The sequence below is a fragment of the Staurois parvus genome, unplaced genomic scaffold, assembly GCF_062004578.1.
Source record: "Staurois parvus isolate SC_StPar_1 unplaced genomic scaffold, SC_StPar_1.0 ptg000376l, whole genome shotgun sequence".
Classification (NCBI taxonomy): domain Eukaryota; kingdom Metazoa; phylum Chordata; class Amphibia; order Anura; family Ranidae; genus Staurois; species Staurois parvus.
This window is the reverse complement of record NW_028318172.1, coordinates 714,541-737,794: the sequence shown is the minus strand read 5'-3', so window position 1 is coordinate 737,794 and position 23,254 is coordinate 714,541. Positions and strand designations below refer to the sequence as shown.

The 23,254-nt window shown below is 44.5% G+C and overlaps 1 protein-coding gene across 2 annotated transcripts in view; it reads right to left on the bottom strand.

Annotated features, from left to right (window-relative positions):
• DRC9 (dynein regulatory complex subunit 9) overlaps positions 1-23,239 on the bottom strand; it is a 38,961-nt gene extending 15,722 nt beyond the window's left edge. For both annotated transcript variants that reach the window (XM_089685440.1, XM_089685442.1), the window contains exons 1-3: positions 23,051-23,239; positions 12,134-12,280; positions 1,911-2,158 (exon numbers count right to left, since the gene is read on the bottom strand). In XM_089685440.1, the coding sequence (XP_089541566.1) occupies positions 1,911-2,158; positions 12,134-12,250 (365 nt within the window). In that variant the 5' untranslated portion in view covers positions 12,251-12,280; positions 23,051-23,239. The remainder of the gene's footprint in view (positions 1-1,910; positions 2,159-12,133; positions 12,281-23,050) is intronic.
• Positions 23,240-23,254: the final 15 nt, after the last annotated feature.

The following is a 23,254-nucleotide window of genomic DNA, read 5'->3' as shown; positions in this document are numbered from 1 at the left end:
TCTGATTAGTAATATTTTCATCCAGCAGAACTCCAAATCGCAATCCATCTTTACATCACAGCCCAGGTCCGCAAGCACAGCTTTTCCTAGCAGAAAATGCTGTGTCTGCATTTTCTGCTAGGAAAAGATCCTGCCACCTTCTTAAAAATGCAGCCACATGGAAACTGCATGGTGCGTTTGTTCCAATGCAATTTCCAAGTGCGGGAAAATTCACCATATATTTCAGTGTGTTTAAGAGTTAATGGTACCCTCGCATATTTTCTGTGTAGCACCACATTTTGTGTGGGGCTGCAGGTCCCCCTCGCATCTCCCCCACTTCAGCACTGTCCCCCCTTCACATATCCCCCCCCAGAGCACTGCCCCTTTCCCATCCCCCCACAGCACAGCCCCCCGTTACAGAAACCCCCCACAGAAAGCACTGCCCCCCTACGACAGCACTCCTTACCTTTACATCACCGATCCACACAGACACACAGCACTGCTCCCCTTCACATATGCCTCATCCCACAGAACTGGCCCCCGTTACAGCAACCCCTACAGACAGCACTGCCCCCCTTTACAGCAACCCCCCCACAGACAGCACTGCCCCCCTTTATATGTCTCTCTCACACACACACACACACTCCTCCTCCCCTTTACATCACCCATCCACACAGCACTGCTCCCCTTCACGTATCCCCTCCCCCAGAGCACTGCCCCGTTACAGCCACCCCCCACAGACAGCACTTCCCCCCTTCACACATATCCCTTCCCCCACAGCACTGCCCCCCATTACAGCAACCCCCCACAGACAGCACTGCCCCCCTTCACATGACCCCCACAGAGCTGCCCCTTTTACATGGCCCACACACACACACCACTAACCCCTTCACATCCCCCCACAGCACTGCTCCCCTTTACATGATTCCCCGCACACACAGTACTGTTCCCCTTTACATGACACCCCCCCCAGCACTGCCTACCTTTACATTACCCCCCCCCCAACACAGCACTGCCCCTTTTACATGATCCCTCCATGCACAGCACTGTCCCCATTTACATGTTCCCCCCACAGCACTCCTCCCCTTTACATCACCCATCCACACACACACACAGCACTGCTCCCCTTCACATATCCCTCCCCCACAGCAACCCCCCCACAGACAGCACTGCCACCCTTCACATGACACACACATACAGTACTGCCCCCATTACATGCACCCCACACACAGCACTGCCCCCATTACATGCACCCCACACACAGCACTGCTCCCTTTACATGCCCCCCCCCCCACACACACACACACACACACACACACACACACACACACACACACACACACACAGCACTGCCCCCCTGTACATCACAACCCCCCCAACACACACATCCAACACTGCCCCTTCACATCCCCCCACAGCACTGCCCTCCTTTACATGATTCCCCACACACACAGCACTGCCCCTTTTACATGATCCCCCCATGCACAGCACTGCCCCCATTTACATGACCCCCACACACACACGCACAGCAAAGAGAGGGAGGCAGAGCACCACCTAATGGAGGGAGTGAGCTGCCAGGTTAACTTTTCATAATAACAAGCTGGTAATTGGTTTCTAGGACTGCCCTCTGCATATTAGTAGCCAATCACCTCCTGGTTAACTTGAAAATTTAATTCAGGCAGCTGCCGCATCCGTTCTCCATGCAGTGCTGCTCCCACCCTTAGTCCAGAATTGTCCCACCTTCCTCCATCTACTCTGCATATGACAGCGGTGGAGCTGCTGCTAAATGGAACGATTGCGGCAGTCTAGTTAGGACAATAACTCGGTCCAGAAACGAACTGCAGTCTGCCATTTACTGATGCCTGAGCTAGAGGATAATGAACAAATTGGTTTGTTATTTTGTTTATAATAAGGTTACTGTTAGGGCTCACCTGTCGGCCTGCACTTTCTTTAAGTTGTCAGATGTTAAGGGACTTTGCTTTACTGCTTTGGTAAACTGTTCATTGCTAATTTTCAGCTTTTCACTTGTTTCATGCACCTGATCCTTCAGGTCCACCAACTTGTTTGACAAAGGAGGGGGTGTTAACTGAAGACTGGAGTGTGAGCCAGTCAGCTCCTCAAACCTCCCTTCCAGCTGTCTCTGTGTCTTCAGAATTGTGCCAATTTCATTTCCAACCATCTGAATTCAGATAATAAAAATAACATAATAAATATAATTGTACCAATTTCACTTTTACTGAAATACGAGAAGATGTTTTTTCCTAATGTTTTATTTATGCATTTTATCCAGTAACAATGTAGACACAAAAAAAGAGATGTCCACAAAGAAAATATGTTAGGGTGAACAAAGAAAAACAGAGCATCAATATGGACCTTCTGTGGGATGGGAGGATAAAGTAAAAAATTCACAGTATATATAACTTGTGTTTGCCATTTACACTTAGATGTATACATGAAGTACATGGATAGAGACATACATAAAACAATAAATTACTATGGTGAGTAGTTTAAAATTCCTTTATACCTGCTTGCAGAAGAAACAAAAAGAAAAAGCAGTGTAACACTTTAGCCAAACTATTATTTGGACAAAGAACAGCAAAGAGATAGAAATAGAATTAAGGCAGGAAAATAAAAAAAGAGGAAAAGGATGGGGAGGAGCAGGGGAGCACTTTTTCTACCTAGGGTAAGTGTAGGGAGACACAAGAATAATCCTTACATACAAGGATGACTCCATAGGATGCTGCAAGAGAAAGGAGTCACCCTAAAACAGAAAACTTGGGGGTTTGATTGAGGCACCAGCATAAAGTGATATTAAAGGCAAAAAAAACCAAAAAACAATGGCGCATGCGTGGTGGTCCAAGATGGCGGCCGCTTAATACCGGAACTTTGTCAACTCTCGGATTTACCGGCCTTCCCACACTGCTTCTGCCGCATCTATTGCTCCAGGAGCGCCTTCTACCAGGTCTCCACACACCACTGCATCCCCATGGGAAGAAAAAAAAAAAAAATCGGGCACTGGAAGCTGTCCACTCTGCCTCCTCCAGACCCTCGGCGCTGGACCGTTCTTTACTAGGCCCGCATCCCCGGCCTCGAGCAGCGGCGGCAGCCCCGGTGAGCCCTCCAGGAGACCTGCTGAGATGGATGCAGACCCTCCTCCCTGCAGCTTCTCAACCCATGCCAGGGACCCCAGCTCTGACAATGGACACCTTAGAAGACAAACTGCAAGTATTTCTGCGTAATATTACTGCCACTATCTCTGCCGAAGTTGGGAAACTGGCCCAGCAGCTTAGGGGCGAGACCACTCAAATAGGAGACCGCTCAGACCACCTTGAGACCAAATTTGACGAACTGGTACAATATGTCCGTGTTCTGGAGGAGGATAACGCCAACCTGAAACACTATGTCCCAATTACAGCTTCAACAGGAGGACTTGGAATATACGGAGCACCACCAGAACATTTGTATTTGCGGCATAACTGAATCGGCCTCTGATACTCAATTCCAACGCCATTTGTTGTCCCTATTCACTACTCTAGCTCCTAGGGTCCAAGAGGTTAATTGGTGGTTGGATTGAGCCCATAGGTCGCTAGGTCTGAAACCCTCCAAGGGCACCAGGCCTAGGGACGTTATTGTATGTTTTCATTACTTTGACTGTAAATAAGCCCTGCTCTCTACTCATAATAAGCTCTATTTGGAATTCAAGGAAGAAAGACTCTAAATCTTCAGTGACTTATCTCCCATCACCCTGGCCAAAAGATGGATCCTGTAGCCGGTCACTCTTCACCTCCAGCAGCATCATGTTCCCTACCGGTTGGGGTTCCCCTTTAAGCTCTTGTTCTCCAGGGATAACGCCCGAGTCACTCTCCGTGACCTGCATGAAGCGGACTCTTTTTTTCAAACAGCTGGGGCTCCCTCCCCTGCTGGACGAGACACCTCTGCTACCTCCAACCCCATCCAGATCCTCCACCACTCTGTGTAAGATCTGGACACCAGGTAAACCTAGAAGGAAGTGTTTCCCTCGCACTCCTCAATGTCCAAGACTTCCTGGTTTGATTAGCTCTGCCACCGGATGGTCTTGTTTAGAGGGTCTCCTGTTCTGTTATTTAGGCTCCCTTTTTCCCATTTGTGCATTGCCAATGTTTGTATTGCTATGTCTTGACCACAACCATTTTGCATTTTACTGAGGTAGGCATCTGCCACGATGGGCCAGTTGCCATGTCACCCCCCTGGAATGTCAGGCCTTTGGCCTCGATGATCCGGGATACTTCACCTTCCCTGGGTGTATATCCTTGTTGATATCTTTGTTTCTAGCCACGATTCTTGTGGCCTTTGTTTTGAATGATGTATTTTTGTGCATTAGGCTTCTTGCCTTGTTCATTGCCTGGTTCTCTTTTCCTGTTGTTTTCTGGTTTGCCTCATCGATGATAATTTTCTTGCATTATCCGGTTACTCAGCTGATATGCCGAATGTTGTTTTATGATGACTTTAAAGCTGTTGTCATATAATACTTAAAAAGAAAGTGCAGCGCTAAAACAAATGCAGATTAATACTTCCAGTCCATAAACCAGCTGCACATATGATCATAAGTGAATAAAATCATAATATGCTAAAATATATATATTAAAATGGTGACAGTCTGTGATAGGTGACGGATACAGGAGATGTTAGTGACTTCACGTTCCAGGTGGCGAGGTGATAAAATAGTTAAAATACGCACTCACCAGATGCGTATCTTTCTATACGCATGTAATCAATAACCAGAGGTCCCCCTCATGAGATGGGATGGATGAGCTGGATTGCTTGTAACGGACTCTCCCCCTCTTGGTATTGGCCTGAACAGTGGTCGTCTCTCTTGGGATAGCCCTGAGTATCACCATAGAAGCCTCTCAGATATATAGGCAGGGTAGATCGCACTCCTCTTATACTGGTGGGCTGATGTCAGCAATTGGGAATATCTCCTGTTCCATGAGGTATGGGCTCTAGGGATGAATGGTTGGCTCACGGAGGAGTCAACAAAAATAATAGCCCATAGTGTAGTATATTTGATAAAAAATTAATTTATTAATCCACGTGGGTAGGTAAAAAAGTAGTGGAATCAAGGTATACAAGTAAAAAGTACACTGACTGTACAATACTGGAAAGGAGGCCACCGGACCTATGTTAGGAGCTAGTGGCTGGACGTCACGGAGTTATGGCCCCTTTGACGCGTTTCGTGCAATTGCACTTCTTCAGAAAGGGATAGCCATAGGTCCGGTGGCCTCCTTTCCAGTATTGTACGGTCAGTGTACTTTTTACTTGTATACCTGGATTTTACTACTTTTTTACCTGGCTACTGTTTTTGGGGAATATTATGAGAAGCTCTATAATTGCCTAGACCCTGATGTCCACCCTCCCCTCCAGAAGACAGCTTTTGATGCTTTTTTTGACTCCTTGCAACTTCCCAGTTTGTCTACTTCTGATGTCTTGGCTTTAAATGCGGACATCTCTGAGGAATTGCTAGATGTTGTCAAGCACCTGCCTACACACAAATCTGGCCCCCCATCTCTTGTCCTTTTTCCAAGATTTTTTGAAAGGACTGCCTCCACATGATGATTTTACACCTGCATACATTTTGGAGATTCCTAGGCCAGACAAGGACCACTCCCTCCCGGATAACTACCGCCCTATAGCTTTATTAAACTCTGACTACAAGATATTCACAAATATATCGGACTAAAAGGTTGGCCAGATGTACATCCAAGCTTATACACCGAGACCAGGTGGGTTTTGTACCGGCCAGACATGCCATGGATAACACTAGGAGGACTATCAATTTGATCGATCTTGTTAATAAGTCCTCGGCTCCTGCTCTCTTGTTGAGCTTGGACACCCAAAAAGCATTTGACCGACTTAGCTGGCCATATATGTTGCTGGTCCTGGAGAGATTTGGGTTTAGCGGCCCATTTATGGCAGCCCTGAAAGCTCTAGATTCCACCCCCACTTCCCAGGTTAAATTGCTGTAATTCCTGTGCCCCCTCCTTCCGGATGTCAAACTGTACATGCCAGGGATGTCTGCTTCCCCCTCTGCTGTTTATCCTTTGTTTGGAACCCCTGGCCATCACCATTAGAACCAACCCGGATATACAGGGGATACGCACTCATGACCGTGATTTTAAATAGTCTTTGTTCGCTGATAACATTTTGCTGACATTAACGGAACCCTATACTTCCTTACCTGTTTTACACCGTACTTTACAGCTCTTTGGTGCTTTGTCAGGATATAAAGATAATACGGCCAAAACTGAAGCACTACCACTCCATATCTCATCTACAGGCCTATCCTCCCTTCAGTCAAACTATCCATACAGGTGGTGTCCTCACTCCCTGAAATATTTGGGTTCATCTGGGACAACAAATCACATCGGATTGCTCGTGCTGTCTTTCGCTCTCCTCGATGCAGGGGGGTCTGGGGGCCCCAGACATTGTGTCATACTATTTAGCTACCCATCTCCGGACCCTCATTTCGTGGTCCTCCCAGCGCCCCCCTAATAAATGGACTGAGATTGAATCTCCGCAACTTAGTCCGACACATCCTTGTTCCTTCCTTTGGTCCACGACCAACATTGACTTCTCTTCTTACAAACTTTACCTGTTGGGACCTATGCAGTTCATATTGTCTATATGGAGGAGATGTAGGGTTCAATTTGCTCTAAGCTCCAAATATTCTCCCTTGACCGATGTCATTTTTAATCCAAGCCTCCCGGATAGTCTGGCCATGGCTCATGTGTGTCCTTGGGCCGAGGCTAACCTATTTCAATTGCGACATTTGGTCAATCCGGTGACTTGCAAGCTTAAATCCTTCCCTGACATTCAAGAAGCCGTTCGTATGTCACCCCATCAATATTTTGTTTATTTAAAGATTTGTCATTTTTTTTTCCTCCAAAGCCTCGTCGCTGACTCTTGAGAAACCTACTCCTTTCGAGCGTATATGTATCCAAGGCCCATGCCAACGGGGCATAACATCTGCTATGTATAAATTGCTTTTAGGCGCCCGCCCCCTTTCTATTGATACCCACATTTATATGCATAAATGGCCCCATTTCCTTCAATGCTATATTGGTTTGGATCAATGGAACAGGATTTGGAAGGCCGCCTCCAAATCTATGTGTGTAGTATATAAACAAAATACTTACAAGATCCTGATGTTTTGGTATAGGACTCTTAAGGTTCTACATGCTCATAACCTGAATGTTACTTCTGTTTGCTGGCGTTGTGGGAAGGAAACTGGCACTCTTTTCCACATTATTTGGGATTGCTGGTCCATTGCGCCCTTTTGGAGAGAGGTCCTTACCCTATTGCGGTTACATTTGTTGGCTCCTGTTCATTTTGAGCCCATTTTCTTTTTGGTGGGTTTTTCAGGCCTCTCTAAATATGCATGGAAACTTTCCACCCACGTTTTAACGGCAGCCAGGAGAATCATTCCCATGCATTGACTTTCTTCTATACCCCCCATGTTACTGGAATTGACAAAGGTCATAGCAGAAATTAGAAAGATGGAGTACCTAACTGCTTTACACACTGCTTCTATTCCTGCGTTTGAGGCAGTTAGGGACCCATGGGACAATTATAATGCTGACTTGTCTGCTCAGATTGTTTGTGATTGATTGCCATTCCGCTGTTCTGTATTGACATTGTATGTATTTATGAACCCCTCATCGATGAGCTTGTTTTCTGGCTTTCTCTCCTTCTCTTCTTTCATTTTATGTTTACCTATGTGACTTGTTTGTTGTAATAGGTTTGAAAATTAATAAATAGTTAATTATAAAAAAAAACAAAAAAAACAAACACGTCATACTTGCTCGGTGCAATAGTTTTGCACAAAGCAACCCTGATCCTCCACTTCTCAGGTCCCCCACCGGTGCTCCTGACACCTCCCTCCTGCCCCCAGAGCAAGCAGCTTGCAATGGGGTCACCCAAGAGGCTCGCTCCCGAGCCTCAGCTCTACGTTTCCAATCACATACAGAACCGTGGCTCGGCCCATCCCCTCTCTCCTTCATTGGCTCACTGACAGTGATTGACAGCAGCGGGAGCAAATGGCGAGTCCCTGGAGAGCGAAGCCTCTCGAGCACATCGCTGGATTGCAATGGGGCTCATGTAAGTATTAGGGGGCTGCTGCACACAGAAGGTTAGTCTACAACTGTCTTAGCTCCTACCTCACTGAAAACAACCTTCTTGACCCCTTGCAATCTGGCTTTTGCTCACAGCACTCCACAGAAACTGCCCTGCTAAAACTCACTAATGATTTACTAACTGCTAAAACCAATGGCCTCTACTCCGTACTCTTACTACTAGACCTCTCCGTGGCCCTTGATACTGTTGATCACCCACTCCTTCTCAAACTCCACAGCCTTGGTCTCTGAGATTCAGCTCTATCCTGGTTCTCCTCCTACCTGTCACAGCGCTCCTTCAGTGTTACCTATAAGGCTACTTTCACACTGGAGGAGTTGTGGGAAGCTTCATTTTCGTCATTCACTACATGCTCTGCTAGTAGTATGGAGTCATGTCAGAGCTTACTAAGCTTCATAGGAGGGCAAATTGCTGGTGCCTCTGTGACTGAAGTTGCCAATTTACTGTATTTGCTGTGTATCAAAGTACATTATCAAAGGTTATGACGGCATATACAGTTTCCAAGAAAATGTCATCTGATAAGAATAAGCGCAGTCGACATTGCACAGGCTTGCAATGTCGATGTGATGCCACATATGTGTATGTTATTTTTTGTTTGTACCCATAGTAGGGCCCAGAGACTAAAGTGTGCATTTTGCTTTTTTATCCTACCTAAAACATTCTGACCCTAACACTAAGGCTGACCATACACGTGTAGATGGACAAGAATATTCGTAAGAAAAGTCGTACGAAAATTCTTTGAACATTCGATGAATGGACGAATGTCTTTCAAAAATTGTCTTTTGCTTTTAACATTTGACTTTAAAATGAATGTAACTTCTGAACGATAACCACAAAATTATTTGATCAAGAAAAGTTTTCCTTCCTACCCCTTTGAATTTTCCCGTCACTGCTGTAGAAAATGAACATCAATTTGACCCCACTAACGATTAGAAAATCAAACGAATATTCTTGAACGAAAATCTATATGTGTATGGCCAGCTTAACTGACACTGATACGAATTTAAAAAAGACAGTTTTTTTGGAAAATCCTAACAAAAATATACTGACCCTGACCTTTGCCCCGACCTTGACCTTTGACCCTAACACTAACCCTGACCTAGATCGAACCTTTATCTAGCTATGTTTCTTTTATTTTTAATTGTTTTGTTTTTTTCTACATATTTGTTTGTTTACATCTTTCTCCCCTGCAAGGTTACATTGCATCTTTCTCTTCATTCAGAGGAGAAAGAAAACCCAGGGGTGGGCTGCACAGTGACTGATCACTGTAATCAGAAGCTATCACAGCGATCAGTTGACCGGGAACTGGGAGTCCTGAGTCCTGATCATTAGTACAAGTCAAGACAAGAACATATATGGGGCACCCAGGTTTAAAGTTCATCTCCTGGATGCTGCATATATGTGTTACTGTGTCAGGAAATCCAAATATCCAAATTAAGTGGACTTTGATGCTGCCCATTGTCTTGCTGAGAATTCAGAGTACTCCAACAAAGAGGACAAATTTGTCCCCTTTTGAAGTACTATATGGTAGGCCCCACCCATCTTTACAGATATCAAGGGAGACTTACACCAGATAGGAAGGGTGGTGAACTGTGAACTGTTACAGAAATTGGGGGACAATATGCAGGACATAGGGAAATGGGTTCAAGAGAAACTCCCCATAAGCCTGTCCAACCCTGTCCATCCCTTTGCACCGAGAGATACAGTGTGGGTAAAGGAGTGGAGTGTAACCCCTTTAGGGCCCAGATGGAGAGGTCTTTACACTGTTTTGCTATCTACTCCCACAGCCATTAAGGTGGCCAAGGTGACTCCCTGGATACATCACTCCAGGGCAAAGTAAGCTGCTGATCACACAGATTCCGGGAGAGTAAAGCAGACCCTCAAGACCCCTTAAAACTAAAGCTGACCAGAGAAATCAGAAGGAAGAACTCCAGTTCTGCTCCAGTCACACCCGGAAGCTGACTGGTCAACTCACAGCGGAAGATGGGAATATACACCGATATGATGCCTGATAAAAAGGTTTTAATAAAATTGCTGGTAGCCATAATAATAACCCTGACTAGAATGATAGGGGGGAAGGGCAGATCATGTGACCTGTGTATCGAGACTATTAGAGTAGGATTTGTAACCGCTAGAGTGTTACTATGGCATTTTCATTATCAATGTGAAGGCACAGTAACTAACACGTGTATATAATGAAACAACTTATTCAATGTGCACTGTAGGGAACCAGGTAACCTGTTACCCAACCTGGTACCCACCTATGGACCCACTAAAACGTTGTTGACCATATGGAGCTACGGCTCCACAGGCAAGCTGATAAACCGTACCCTAATAGGTAATCCCAATGCTGCAGCGAGCCTGATCTTTGATGTATGTTAATGTATGCTCTGCTATTAATCTAAACTATTCCCCCAGGAAAGGTTGCGGGGGGCGGGCGGTTAGAATGGGAGAGGGAGTACCTGGCAAATGATAAGTACATTTGCTCAGGGAAGCAAGGAACTGGCTGCAATGATGAATTCTGGAATTACTGTCCCCAGTGGAGTTGTACAGCATGGGAAACATGGGGAGAGAAAAATTATGACGCTAGCCTTCAGTCCTTGCCTAGCTTATCCAGCTGTTCAACACGAAGGCTGCAATCCATGTAATGGCCACGTGGAAATATCAACCCCTAGTTGTTCAAGATCAGTTAGACTGCCCTTAGTCCCTTATTATTTGGGTGATCAGCGGTCAATTGGTGATGCTTTATCTCACTCAAACTTTCGCTACGATAGCATCAAAGGGCGAATGTGGTAGCACCCAGATATTGTAGTGTTCCCCTTTAAACTGTAACATTTCTAACAGTATCTGCTTGCAAGGTTTTTGGCTCATCTTCCCCCCTCCCTTATTTCCTGTGAGTATTATGTTGTACCACCTCGTAGCTGGGACCCTTATCTGCAGCTGCTGGCCAAGGTTATTCTGCAGAGTTTAGAAAGCCTTTTGATAGTAATAGAAAGTGAAAGAAGAAATGTATGCCTTGTGATGTAATAATTGGTATATACGCTTGTAAGAAGTTTTCTATAAGTCACTTAGCAGATGAGAGCATAAGCCATCTGTTGAGTCAAAACAACACTGTTTTTGATAAATCAGTTGTAGTCCTCAAGTCCGAGTCCGAAGTTCTCTGGTTTGCCAAAACTGCTACTACACCTACAGCTTTAGTCACATCACTTACAGTATCTGTAGTGAAGGATGTTGTACGGGTGTCTGGATCCTTGAGAAATATCCACTGCAGGGATGCCTGTCCTCATCTCGTCTCAAAACCTCTGGTGCTGCAATGGTTAACAGCTTTGGGTCTTCAGACAAAACAGCAGTACAGATGGGTTTGGCATAGGCAAGCCCCCTCCTTCCTCCTCCATTTGGAAAACAACATTCATTGATTACCCTCTTTGTAACATGATCTGTGAATGAGGGAAAGAATCATGTGACTAAACAAACTCTGCCCTATTCGCTGATTGTGTTCCAAGCAGTGTAATCAATGAAAGAACTATTCTCAAAGGTGCAGGAAGGAGGGGGCGTGTCCTCGGCAGACAATCTGTACTGCTGTGCTGCCTAAAGATTTAAAGCGGTTAGCCACTGTAGTGTCAAAGGTTCAGAGACAGGAAGCAGACAGACATCCTTGCAGTGAAAATACAGCTGCCTGCAAAACGTGGGACAAACTTTATTAACGGTAAGTAACAGGACTAAAGTAGTAGAACTTTTTTTTTTTCTTTTTTAGCTAATTTCAGCTTTTCAATTTTCAGACACTTCAGTAAAGGAGGAGATGAAGCTACGTTAAGGTTACACAAAAGCTTTTGCTGTTTGCAGTTCTAATAGATGAAAGGATATTCACCTGTTATCTTGCCCATCTCTGCTCAGTTAGGTATTTGCATACTTTAATTTACAATGAAAACGCTTGTGAGTGCTCTGCCCCTAAAAAGAAATATCAATTAAAGACCATCTTGCCACTTACATCACTTTGTCCATGATATGAGACAGGCATGATAAAGCCTAGAATTGAGAGCTGATCCAAACTGTCCTCCAGCACTGTGCATACCCGCAGCACATCCATCATTGGCAAGGACATCATGTTCTGGACCTTTTTACAGTGTTTCAGCTCCTGAGAAGACAATGACAAAATACAAAGATTTAAATTCTCATTTTATATACAGAACACGTATACTTTAAGGTTCATTTGATATGATGAAGGTTAAAACTGTCCTTTATACTCTCCTCTAGATCCAATGCGTCCTGGGCATCCAGATTACGCAACGCCATCTCCGCAATGTACTGGGACATAGCCGAAAGGGAGGAGTATCAAGATTCGCCAAAGATAAATTATAAAGTTAAGAATAATAATGTTCAAACGTGGAAGAGATTCCTTTACTGTGGTAGAGTTTAGTATTGTCAGGCGCCTTGATATGCTGGATCGGACGACGAGACGGTTGATGGTGGAGTACACGCACCAGGTGTATTCCACATTTATTAGCTAGGAAGTAATGAGTATTGAGTGCTTTGGCACGTGCAACAAGGTAGGAAGAATCTAAAAGTTGAAGTAACTCTCTACGAGTGTTAGATAAATGTACCGCGAGCACCTGGTTCAATGTGCGTTTGTGGGAAGATTCTAAACGCACTATCAGTGAAAATAGTCAACACATCTCCGTCTGAGCCTTTTTTAAGCGAGAGCCATGTTTAATAAGAACCCCTCTAAGAACAAATTTAAGGGTCTCCCATTGAGTCAGAGGGCCAGTAGTATCCAATGTGTGATCAAAAACAAAGTCTTGGATAGTGTTCGTGACTTCCGCGATACATAGACGATGATCGATCCTGAATCGTAAGATGGATTGGGGCGTGGTCTGATCATAAGAAATGACCGAGAGAGGATGAAGTCGGACAATCTAGAAAAGACTGTGAAACAAAGAAATAGTCCATACAACTGAGGAATAAAAACTATAGTCTCGTTCTGAGGAATGTTGGCTACAGCAAACGTCCACTAAGTGTAATTAATGCAAACGTGACTGAACTTGAGATAAGACTGATGAGGAGAGAGAAGATTTACCCGCGGAAGTGTCTAGGTCTGGAGAGACCAGGGGCGGACTGACAACTCAAGGGGCCCCTGGGCAATAGGGGATCATGGGGCCCCTGTGTCCTTGCCCAAACTCAAACAAGCCTATGAAAAAGGTACCAGGGGCATCTTATGGGGCCCCCTACTGACCCCGGGCCCTCGGGCAGTGCCCGAGTTTCCAAATGGTCAGTCCGCCCCTGGGAGAGACTGCTATGTTGAATTCCCCTCCAACAATGAAACAGGGAACCCCAAAAGCAGACAGTTTAGAGAGGACCACCGCGAGAAATGGAGCCTGATCTTGATTGGGAGCGTAAACGTTTGCCACTATAAATACAATTTTCATTGTATTTCAATTTGGGGAAGAGGTAGCGACCAGCTGAACTAGTGAGTCCAAGACCTCTGGGTCGAAGGTATGATGAAAGACCACCGACACCCCCCTAGACCTGGCCTGTGGATTAGTACTATGATACCACTGAGTGTAGGAATGGTTGCGGAGGACTGGGATACCACTGAGCCTCCTGGAAGAGCAATATCTGCGATCCAGGTTTATGGAAATGGTAGAGCATCTGGCTCCGCTTCTCCAGAGTGTTAAAGCCCCTGCAATTAATAGAAGAAAACTTAATCGGAGTCATATTTGTCAGCGACAGAGCAAACAGGAAAAAAGTGCGTCACCGACAGAGCTCTGCCCAGCCACCCCCATCCCCCGGAGAAAGAGGAGAAAAGAACAGTAAGAGGGAGGAAGAGAATTAAATAAAAAACTAGTGGGAAAAGGATAAAAAGCCAAGAAAGGAAGAACAGAAAAAGGAGGAGAATGAGAAGAAGAGACAAATAGACAGGCAAGCTGTCGAAATAACATACAGTGTGATACTACGCAGTACACTGAAGGCCTAGATGGGGAATGTCAGAGACGCATGTATCCGATCCAGACCCAGGCCTCCCACAGGCAAATGATAACCTTGAGTGAGGCCACCCTCAGATGATGATAACCCCCCTCTACAAAATGTGTTTAGTAAACCCTCAAACAGGCATGAAAAAACAAGCCCCCTCCCCCGACAAATAGACATATACATAACCCAACACTGACAGGGTATAAACAAATCAAATAGTGAGAGGGCCCAAAGCCCTGAGACTATGACCGAAGGCGTCCCCCCCACGCCACGGCAAACGGCGGTGGCGGAACCCAGGAATGAGCCTCAAGCCATAGTTCCCAGGGCCCGAAAGACAACAGACACAAGTATAGGTCACAGATCCAACTAGAGCAACCAACAGGACGCATGAAAACTGTAGGAAAAAGAAGAACGGAAAAAAACTCCCAATTTACGTGGATAGGGGATCAGCCCTCTGGGATCTTCTGGGAGGAGGATCTGGAACGTTTCTTCTTCTTTCAATCAGACCTCTGTCAGGAAGAAGGAAATTGAAGGCCTGGGGTCGGGAGCTGAAAGGGCCAGTCTGGCAGGGATACCTGAGGAAGCACGAACACACCAAGAAATGTGGGCAAGTCCCCGCGAGTGCGGAATTGAGCAGATTTGCCGTTCTGTGAGGCGTTGAGTTGAAACGGGAATCGCACTGGTAGCAAATATGCCTCTCCTGCAACATCTGAGTGAGAGGACGCAGGGCCCAGCGCATGGCCAGAGTCTGGCGGGAGAGGTCAGGGAGAAGCATCAACGGCACTTAATTGAATAGGATGGAATCTTGCGTGCTAGCTGCACGCATAATGGTGTCCTTGACCTTGAAGCAGTGAACCCTGCACAGAGTATCACAAACAAAAAATGGATCAGGGTTCCTGGGTCCCATAGTTCGATGTACATGGCCCAACTCAATATGAGTGTCTTTAGGTTGCTGTAGTAGTTGATTAAATATGGTGGTAACCGCTGTGGCTAAATCTCTAGATTCAATGGTTTCTAGTATGGTAAAAAATTCATATGGGTAGAGTGTTGTATGACTGCGCAATTGTCATTCAAAGTGTGATAGCGCTGAAAGCTGAAAATTTCCCTGGTCAGGAAGGGGGTAAAAGTGTCCGGACTGGAAGTGGTTAAACCATTGGGCTTACATGTTTCCTGTCCCAGAGGGAGGAGCTCTACACCTCAAGGGGCTGTCCTGGAAGACATTTGGAGAAAAAAATGGCAACTTGCCTCAATCTATAACTGTCCTTTGAAGTAAGAAGCACATAGAAGGGCGACACGTCAAACAACAACAAAGAAAAATTCCCAGCTCAACTTACCAACCAGCCTGCAACAAACTGAATTATCCTGTCTAACAGTTTATGTTACAAACAGGGGTTTAGTTTGCACACATTTGCAAATAATTGCATAAGCTGCAGAGCCTCTTCACGGCACCGCAATATTTTCTGCAGTCCAACTCTATAAATTTTGAGAACCTGCGCAGTACAAGAACATGCATAATAACGGATAGACTGAAGGCAGGTGATAGGGTTGCCACCTCATCCCTTTAAAACCAAACACATGAATGACACAGGTTCTGTGGCTGATTAAGGTGGCAATTAAACTCACTTGGGGTTTGTCTGCATTAAATTAGCCTCAGAATACTTTGGCTGCACCATAAGCTTCATCCCGCCCCTCTTGGCCCTCCAATGATCCACAGCCTGCGCATCTGGGACTCCGTACATTATTCAGGTAATCTCATGTCTCCTTGTTTGCCTCTCCTCTCTCTCAACAATCCCCTCTTTCCTCCAGGCCTAGAACAGCCCACAGCGTTAACGTAGTGGTCTGCCCGCGGTTTCTCTCAGGTCCGCAATTTTTGTACCTCCCGAGTATTACCCTCGTGGTCCTCTATCCAAGAGACTTATAACTCCCCTCCTGTGGAATTTTTTCGCTATGTACAGCTTCGACACTGTGTGACCTCCCTGAGGCATAACACTACCTTTCCGTATCGCTCTACGGCCTTTGAATGCATCTGCCAGCACTCCCCTAGGGCTTCGGGCATTATTTCTTCAATCTGTTCCTCCTTGAATGCGGTCACTAGCTCCCCCTCCACCCCTTATAAATTCAGTTGTGAGCGAAACTTGGGGTACTCCATTGATCCTGAGGACTAGAGTAGGGCCTGGTTGTCCATAGCCAAATGTTCATTCAATACTACCACTCTGGAGGCAGCCTACAGGATCCTCCTGAGATGGTACTGGGTTCCAGGTCGTATTGCAGGTTTGGACCTCTCTTGTGGTGATAGGTGTTTCAGAGGCTGTGGCCAACGGGGGGGGGGGGGGGTGTATGTGCTTCATACCTGGTGGTCGTGCCCACGGTTGATTGGATTCTGGTCTCAGGTGTATGGCCTCCTTCACACACTATTTCATGTTTCAATACGCAAAGATGCAAAATTGGCTCTGTTGCATTGCCCTATCCCAGGCTTATCTTCTCATCAACAGAAACTTGCAACCTATAGATTCATTGCTGCAAAGAGGGTCATAGCTTGGGCTTGGAAGTCACCGTCGGTGTCCTTTGTGGCGATTCGGAGCATGCTGACCACCTTGATGGTTAATGAAAAGATGTCTCGCATCTTACACAACAATCATGCTAAATTTTTAAAACTTTGGATGCCTTGGTGGTCCCTATACCGCCCTATGCTGCACTGATGGCCCTCCCTGCACTGCATCCGACAAGTCTGGGCTCTAATACTGGATGAAACTCTCTTAGCCTGCAGGACCTACCCCTTTCTACCCTTCTCTGACCTCCCTTCTTTCTCCACCTTCTTCTCCTTTTTTCTTTCTAACTTCTTGTGGGATCATATGTTGATCCCCCTTTTTACACTCCTTGTTTAGTTATTCATGTGAGATATCCATTCGGGCCTGTGGACCCAAGAAGTACATACAGACCAATGGTATCATCCATGTGGTCATTCTTTGGCTCCCACCTTGTTAAAAATGGTTGTTGCACATTTTACTACCCATGTATGTTTGACTGGATTGTCTGTCTCCCCTGCATGGGTAAATTGGACTGTGTTATATTGTTGTTGTAACGATAATAAAAAATTATTGAACCATACATTCACCTCAGAACCTGTGTAAATCATGTGTTCGGTTTTAAAGGGACGAGGTGGCAACCGTAGCAGGTGAGTCTGAAGGGAACCCACTCCTCTTTAAAGGCACAGCGGGGCACTGGATACCCAGCATATAGCACAACAGCAGCTAAGGTGTACAGTGTGCCCCTCATCAGTATATCAACAGTACAAAAAAATGGTAACTGCCCCAATCTATAACTGGCCTTGCAGTAAGGAGCACATAGAAGGGCAATGCATGTCAAGCAACTAATGTGTTCTAATCCCCCTCCACTGTATCCATGCTACTAAATATGACATCATGAGATAAAATAATGAATGGTCTCATGAGATAAATGCCTCACATTTAGATGAAATATCGCATGGCTCATTTTTGTAGCTTTTTTTTTTGTGAATTACAAAAAAAAATTGTGAAATACGCTATGAACTATTTTAACTCTGATCTTAAAAGAAAAGTTCACCTTTGGGAACATGCTACATGTTCCACTCCTTTTTATATGTATCATGTTCCCACTCCTGCAAACGGCTCGACAAGCCAAGCACTCTATGTGAGAGCATTAAGTTCCCCGTACTAGCTGTCACTTTTTGAAAAGAGTGTGGCTGTGCAAGACTCTGCACACAGCCTTGTCATTCATTCACAGAGTTCTGTGAATGAATCAACTACAAATACTGACATCCTTTTCAGTTGTCAGCTTGTAGTTCTCAATGAACTACCACAGCGCTGTTGAGTGCTATGGCACTTTATTGATGCTTGCTGTCACTTTGAAACTGCCTGCCCATAAGAGGTACAAGCAGACATCTACACTTAAGGCGGCCATAGACTTCTGATTTTCTTGCCGAATTATCGGCCAATAAAAAAAAAAATTGGCCGATATTCGTACCGTTAGTAGGGAAAAATGTCGGCCATTTTTCTTAATTTTAAGAGATTTTGAAAATCGTCCAAGGTGGAAAATCCTGGGATGATTTGTTAGATCGGCCGATTTTCGTTGTAATTTATGCTCAAATCGGCCTTTCTGGCCGATTTCACAATAAATTGACTATGAAGAAAAAGAAGAAATAGATTTTGCAGGAGAAGAAGAAATAGAATATCAAAAAGAAGAATAGACGAAAAGAGGAGTAGATGAAATAGATTTTGCAGAAGAAGATGGAGAAGAAAAAAAGTTGCAACATTGTATCTATTTGTATGCATTTCGGATACAGATGTTTCTATTCAAGTACAAACAGATACAATGTTGTTTTTCTTCTTCTTCTTCATAATCTATTTCTTCTGTCAAATATAATAGCGGGTCTCTATGCAGGGACACCGCTATTATATTAATTGACGGCCGTAGACGGGACTAAAACCCGCCAACTTTTTTTTTAAATTAGTGGCAACGTCGGCCGTCTGAACGACCGATTTCCGACTTTAAAAAAAAACAAAAACGGCCGATTGTCCCCACATCTATGGCCTGCTTTACAGTCTGCAGGAGTCTTACATGGTATCGGCAATCTGCTGATTGCTTGTGCAATGTTTTGTAGGCTACAAAAAAAAAAAATTAAATGCGATTATTTTTTTATCTGCAAAGAAAAAAAAAGTGTTTTTTTGTTTGGTTTTTTTAAAGGTGAACTTAGCCTTCAAAGTGGTAAATACTGTTTCGGGAATTGAACCCATTGTTTTTAAAATGATTTTGCAGGGCTGGGGTGACAATCCATAGAACTTGTGTAATGGCATTGCTGATTTGGCATAAAGAAAATGCACTTTTTTTCTGCTACAGTGGAGAGTGATTAGAACACCTGTCAGTTTTTATTGCTGTCTCTGCCATTAATGAAATTCACCCCTTCTGTTTGTCCTGTTTATCAGGGATGAGCTGAAGTGTGTTCAGATCCTAGTCCAAACCCACCTTATGCAGGCCATATATGGGTTGAATTCCGAACCAATTTTCTTTAGAAAATCGGAAATTTGGTGCATTTTGTAATCAGATAGTGCCACCATTAATCGAAATTTGACCAACCAAGCCTTTAATTTCACCTCATTTTGCTACAGAAAATAATTTTCGTGGCCATCATTGATTAGGAATTCATTCATTTTTCAAACAATTTCCAACATGCCCGATCACTCAAATTCAATGGTCACTCGAAAACTCTTAGAAAAGATTTTCGAAAGAAAATTCTTTTGGAATTAAACCCATGTATGGCCAGCTTTAGCTTATCCTGCCAGAAAGCTGTCACTGTGCACCATCAATCAAAAGCAGCCAAGACATTCCCTGCTTAGTAGCCACACGTATACATGCCCGAACATAGCTGAGCTCATACCTACTGTTTTCCAGTATCACCGAGTGTAAATGGTAGAAAATCCCAACATTTTGGATTGTAACCAGAACTGGAATACCGTGAAAATCTTCCTATGGTGACACTAGGTCTCTGGCAAATAGGGATTTCCTCACACTTCGTGTTTTGGCTATGGGGCAGGAAGTGAAGGGAAATCTCCCCAATGGGACACAGATGACATTACAAATCTGACAGGGGTTATAACCTCCCTTAAGCCTCGTACACATGAGAATATCAGACAAACGATTGTGGTTTTTTTTGCATGCTAGTCCCATGTTGAAAATGAAGAGGTTACTAAAGTTACAAAAATTCTCATAAGACAGGATAGAACTTTGGAAGTGATGTATTGTAATGTATTCTTTTATTTCCAAGCATGCACTGTCTTGGTCACTTGATTGTTTTCATACAAATACTATGCTACACAAAAATCATTTGTTTTTATGAGAAATATTTTTGCACTTGTGCCTTCGGATATTTTGGCATGAACTGTCATGATTGGCTCTCGAAAGCTGTGTACTAAAGATCAGATAATCGGACGAACGCTCCGAAAACGGTTTTTGTCCGATTCACACATACTAGGCATTACTGGGGTTGCCACCTCATCTCTTTAAAACCGAACACATATTAATTACACAGTTTCTGGGGCTAATTTAGGTTTCCTTTTGTGAAACAGAGATCAGCGGTGATCCTGGGGATCGTTGCTGATCTCCGATCATTAGTGGTTTAGGAAACAGAGATGATCAGCGGAGAACATGTTCTCCGCTGATCATCTCAGCACACAGATGGCCAGTATATGAAGGAGCGATGTCAGCCCTTCACTAGTGATCTGTGGTCTCCTTCCAGATTCTCCAGCCCAGAGCTGGAGAATCGGAGGAACCACAAACGAAGCAGCGATAATTTACCGCTGCTTAGTAAAACGGTGTTTGACTGATCTCTTACTGTAATCTTGAGAGATTATAATAAAAGCAGCCATTTTCCAGCATTGAAAGCGTTTGTAGATCGCTTCTCCCTTCATTCGGAGAAGTGATTTACACCGCTTCATAAAAAGGCATTCAGAGGAGAACTGTCAACTCTGAGAATGCAGGAGAACTGACCAGTGGTCATTTACAGCTACATGATAAAAGGACACCTTAATGTAGATAAGACACTAAGTGAGTTTAATTGAATAAAGAGGATCCTCCTGTGCTTAAATGGAGTCCTAACCTTAAAGCTGCTGACACTAACCTTATACCCAATAAGTGTATAAACAATAAATAAAACAGTGTAGCGCTAGCACAAGAAACTACATATGATAACCACAATCAATAGAAAAGGAGGCAATTTGGCCACTGGAGGATAATCACCTACTGATCACTCACACATCACCATTTGCATGAGAGTGAAGTTGGAGCATCATCATATGTGTTGTTTTTTGGAACTTTAATTCATTATTTGTTTTGCAGTTTATACACTCATTAGTGACATTCACCTATTTTGTGTGCGTTGATGACACTTAACGCCATTTGCACTGCTTATGTTTCAAAAGTGAAGGTATTCACGTGTTGCACTTATTCATTTATTTATATTGGATCCCTCAAGTGTGGTTTTAGGGGGATTGATTGTAGTGCACTTGTAGTCATTTATTTTCTTTTTATTCCATGTTTATTTTCTATTGATTGTGGTTATCACTGTTTAGTTTTTTGTGCTAGCGCTACACTGTTTTATTTATTATTAAAGTGAGTTTAATTACCACCTTAACCACTTGCTAACCGCGCTATAGCCAAATCATGGCTACAGTGCAGTTATCCAGTTCTAGGAGGGCGTCATAAGACGTCCTACCAGAACGCGCCCTCCCGCGCACCACCAGTGGTGTGCACCTGGAGATCTCCGTGATCACTGTGTCCTATGGACACAGCTGATCACGTAATGAGGTAAAAGGCCAATCATGGCGGCCTTTTACCATGTGATACTAGTTATCCAGTTCTAGGAGGGCATCATAAGACGTCCTACCAGAACGCGCCCTCCTGCCCACCACCAGCAGTGTGCACCTGGCGATCTCCGTGATCACTATGTCCTATGGACACAGCTGATGAGGTAAAAGGCCAATCACGGAGGCCTTTTACCATGTGATCAGCAGTGCCCAATGACACTGCAGATCATGGAGTAAATACAGTTGCCAATTATCAGCAGCACTTTCCTCATGCTGTCACAACATGAGGAAAGTACTGCCGATAACCGGCAGCTGTCACAGAGCAGATCGGCACTGATGATCAGTGCCCTGATGATCAGTGCCCTGCAGTGCTGCCCAGCAGTGCCTCTCACCAGTGCTGCCAAGCAGTGTCACCTCATCAGTGCAGCCTATCGGTGCCCATCAGTGCAGCCTCATCAACACACATCAGTGAAGGAGAAAAATTACCTGCTTGCAAAATGTTATAGTAGAAACAAAGAAAAACTTTTTTTTCGAATTTTTTGCTTTTTTTTGTTTATAGTGCAAAAAATGAAACACCCAGTGGTGATTAAATACCACCAAAAGAAATCTCTATTTGTGTGAAAAAAATTATAAAAATTTAATTTGGGTACAGTGTTGCATGACCACGCAATTGTCATTCAAAGTGTGAGAGTGTTCATAGCTGAAAATTGTCCTGGACAGGAAGGGAGTAAAAGTGCCCAGTAGGCAAGTAGGTAGGCACAGAACCTGTGTAAATAACATGTGCTCAGTTTTAAGAAGATGATGCTGCAACCCTGACACTGGGCGGCACAGTGGCTTAGTGGTTAGCATGTCTGCCTTGCAGTAAATGGGTCATGGGTTCAATTCCCATGGCACCTTCTGCATGGAGTTTGCATGTTCTCCCTGTGCTTGCGTGGGTTTCCTCCGGGTGCTCTAGTTTCCTCCCACACTCCAAAGACATGCTGGAAGGTTAATTGGATCCTGTCTAAATTGTCCCTAATATGTGTATGAATGTGAGTTAGGTACCTTAGATTGTACACCCCTTTAGGGTTAGGGACTGATGTGAATGTTCAATATATATATATGTAAAGTGCTGCGTAAATTGACAGCGCTATATAAGTACCTGAAATAAATAAACCCTAGGCATTAGTGCCCGGTCACACCAGTGTGAGTTCAGGTGCGATTTGTGAATTGAAATCGCATCTAATGAATGTCAGTGTCTTAACATTTGCAATTTGCTGCAGCGCAATTTCTAAAGCGGTTCTTGCAATACTTTTCATGCAGTTGTGTTGTGATTTCACATACATAGAATATAATGGAAATCACACTGCAAAATACAAGAAATTGTTGAAAATCTTCACACGTCACAATAAAGTCTTCAAAAATCGCGCTGCAATCGCATGCAAATTGCAGCAGTGTAAGCGGTGACTCTCTTTATCCAAAATGAAAAAAAGTTTTGTGCCCAGTTCTACTTTAATCCTATTACTGTAAGTGGCACAGAGGCGTCTCTTGCCCCTCCATGGCCCCATAGTGGACAATGGCCCCCCGCCCCGGTCTCTTCGACCCACACAGAGCTCACTCACCTGCACGCTACAACTACCTGACTAGAACTCCTCACAGCACACAACGCCAAACGGTATCCATGGATACAAGGCTCCGCCCCAGGGGTCCTCGGAGTAGTTCAGACACCTAAACGGCTGTTTTGTAATAACGAATTTTCTCCTTTTTTCACATTCCCGGCACTATTTTTCCACGCGTGAACCTGCGGCAACATTCCTGCCCAGTTA